At 50.8% G+C, this 1,832-nt stretch overlaps 1 protein-coding gene across 1 annotated transcript; it reads left to right on the top strand.

Moving 5' to 3' along the window:
* The first annotated feature begins 759 nt into the window (after positions 1-759).
* LOC138365085 (craniofacial development protein 2-like) lies at positions 760-1,550 on the top strand. The gene is made up of 2 exons (XM_069325195.1): positions 760-945; positions 1,041-1,550. The coding sequence occupies exons 1-2, from the start codon at positions 760-762 to the stop codon at positions 1,548-1,550; spliced, it is 696 nt and encodes a 231-aa protein (XP_069181296.1).
* The last annotated feature ends 282 nt before the right edge of the window (positions 1,551-1,832 follow it).

Below are 1,832 nucleotides of genomic sequence, written 5' to 3'. Positions count from 1 at the left end.
TGTCTGTGAGTTGCCTGAGAATGCAGCTGTATGGTGGCAGACCTCGTAGCTGGTGTGCTGGTGGTGTGTAAATTTGCTGTACTGAGTAAGGCACAGCGCCACGCATAGGCCTTGGGTATGGATAATAAGAATGCTGACGAGTAAGAGTGTTTACCAATTCTGAGTATTTCTAAGATTGATCCAAGATAAGGTCTCTAAACATTTGTTCCTGAACATTTTAGGAACATTTGTTTAAGAACATTTGTCAACAGCGAGGAAAAATCCGGATTCGGGGTCCTTAAGGCGGAATGCAGCTGTTTACAGCTACATTATAGCAACTCCTGCAACGGCACTGGTGCCAAGCGTATCGGTGCCCGCCCTTCCTTTGGACCACATCGGTCGCGTGGAGAGGATGGATCTGCTGCATGGGCAACAACCAGTTCTCCACAACTACTGCCCAAGCCTGTGCCCTGGAGAGGACACTCCAGTGATGGCTCAACACGGGAAGCGACAGTTAGCGGTGATAAGCCTACCACTCAATTGGATTAGAGTGAGGCGATAGGGGTTGCTTCCGTCGGTGGGAGAAATCATCTGATTTCATCGGACAGCTACTGCCTGCCTTAAGCTATGTAGCCCCACAGTCAGTAAGGTGCTGTCCCGCCACAATCCGCTTGCTCCACTGGGTGCAACAGCAAGCGGACCGTCACTAATGCACAAGGTAAAAGAAAACAAACACAGAACCATCCAGCACTCAAACTGGACACGTGGAATGTAAGGACTATGACACCGGGTCTCTCGGAAGATCTACTGGAAGTGAACGACGCCCGCAAGACAGCTGTGATCAACAATGAACTATGCAGGGTCCAGATGGACATAGTCGCCCTGCAGGAGACACGTCTGCCCACGACCGGCCGCATTCGGGAGAAGGACTTTACCTCCTTCTGGCAGCACAAACCACCAGAAGAGGTAAGGGAGCATGGCGTTGGTTCGCTGTCAGGAACAGGTTGTTAGGGTCCATAGTACCACCCACGGAGGGGTCTGCAAGGGTCATCAAATTTCAGCTTCACATAGCAGCAGAAATCGTCAGCCTCATCAAAGCCTACGCACCAACACTGACCACTTCTACCAAAGCGAAGGATGAGTACTATAATGACTTCGGCCCAACTCTCAGAGACGTACCTCAACAGGAGCCAGTCTTCCTACTGGGAGACTTGAATGCAAGAGTTGGTTCTGATCACAGCTCTTGGCCTTCATGCCTGGGCCAGTTTGGATTTGGGAAGATGAATGAAAATGGGCAATGCCTCCTGGAGTTCTGCTGTCGTCATGATCTCTGCATCATTTATTCCTTCTTCGAGACCATACCCCAGCATAAGGTTTCCTGGAGACACCCCAGGTCTAAGCATTGGCACCAACTCCACCTGGTGCTTACGGGTCGTAACAATCTGAGAAATGTCAAACTGACCCGCAGCTTCCAGAGCGCAGATTGTGACACTGACCACTCTCTCGTCGTTTGTAAAGTTCCAACCCCGGAAAATCCACAGAGCAAAGATGGAGGGAAGACCACACATTAAGGTAAACAAGACCCGTGATCCTCACAAGGTAGAGGAGTTCACTGCTGCGCTGGTAAACGCCCTTCCTGAACCACCCTGCGAGAGTGCAAGTGTAAGGTGGTCACACCTCAGGGGCACCATTTTCAACACTGCCATGTCCACCTTCGGTAAGATGCAGAACATGTCAGCAGACTGATTCGAGTCCAGTGCAGAGCAACTGTTATTCCTCGTAGAGGAAAAGAAACGAGCTCTCTCAGCCTACAAAAACCTGCCCTCAGAAAGGAACCTACAGGCCCTCTGACC

Source organism: Procambarus clarkii, chromosome 15, assembly GCF_040958095.1.
Source record: "Procambarus clarkii isolate CNS0578487 chromosome 15, FALCON_Pclarkii_2.0, whole genome shotgun sequence".
NCBI lineage: Eukaryota > Metazoa > Arthropoda > Malacostraca > Decapoda > Cambaridae > Procambarus > Procambarus clarkii.
The sequence above is the reverse complement of the archived record's forward strand: the minus strand, read 5'-3'. Positions and strand labels throughout refer to the sequence as shown.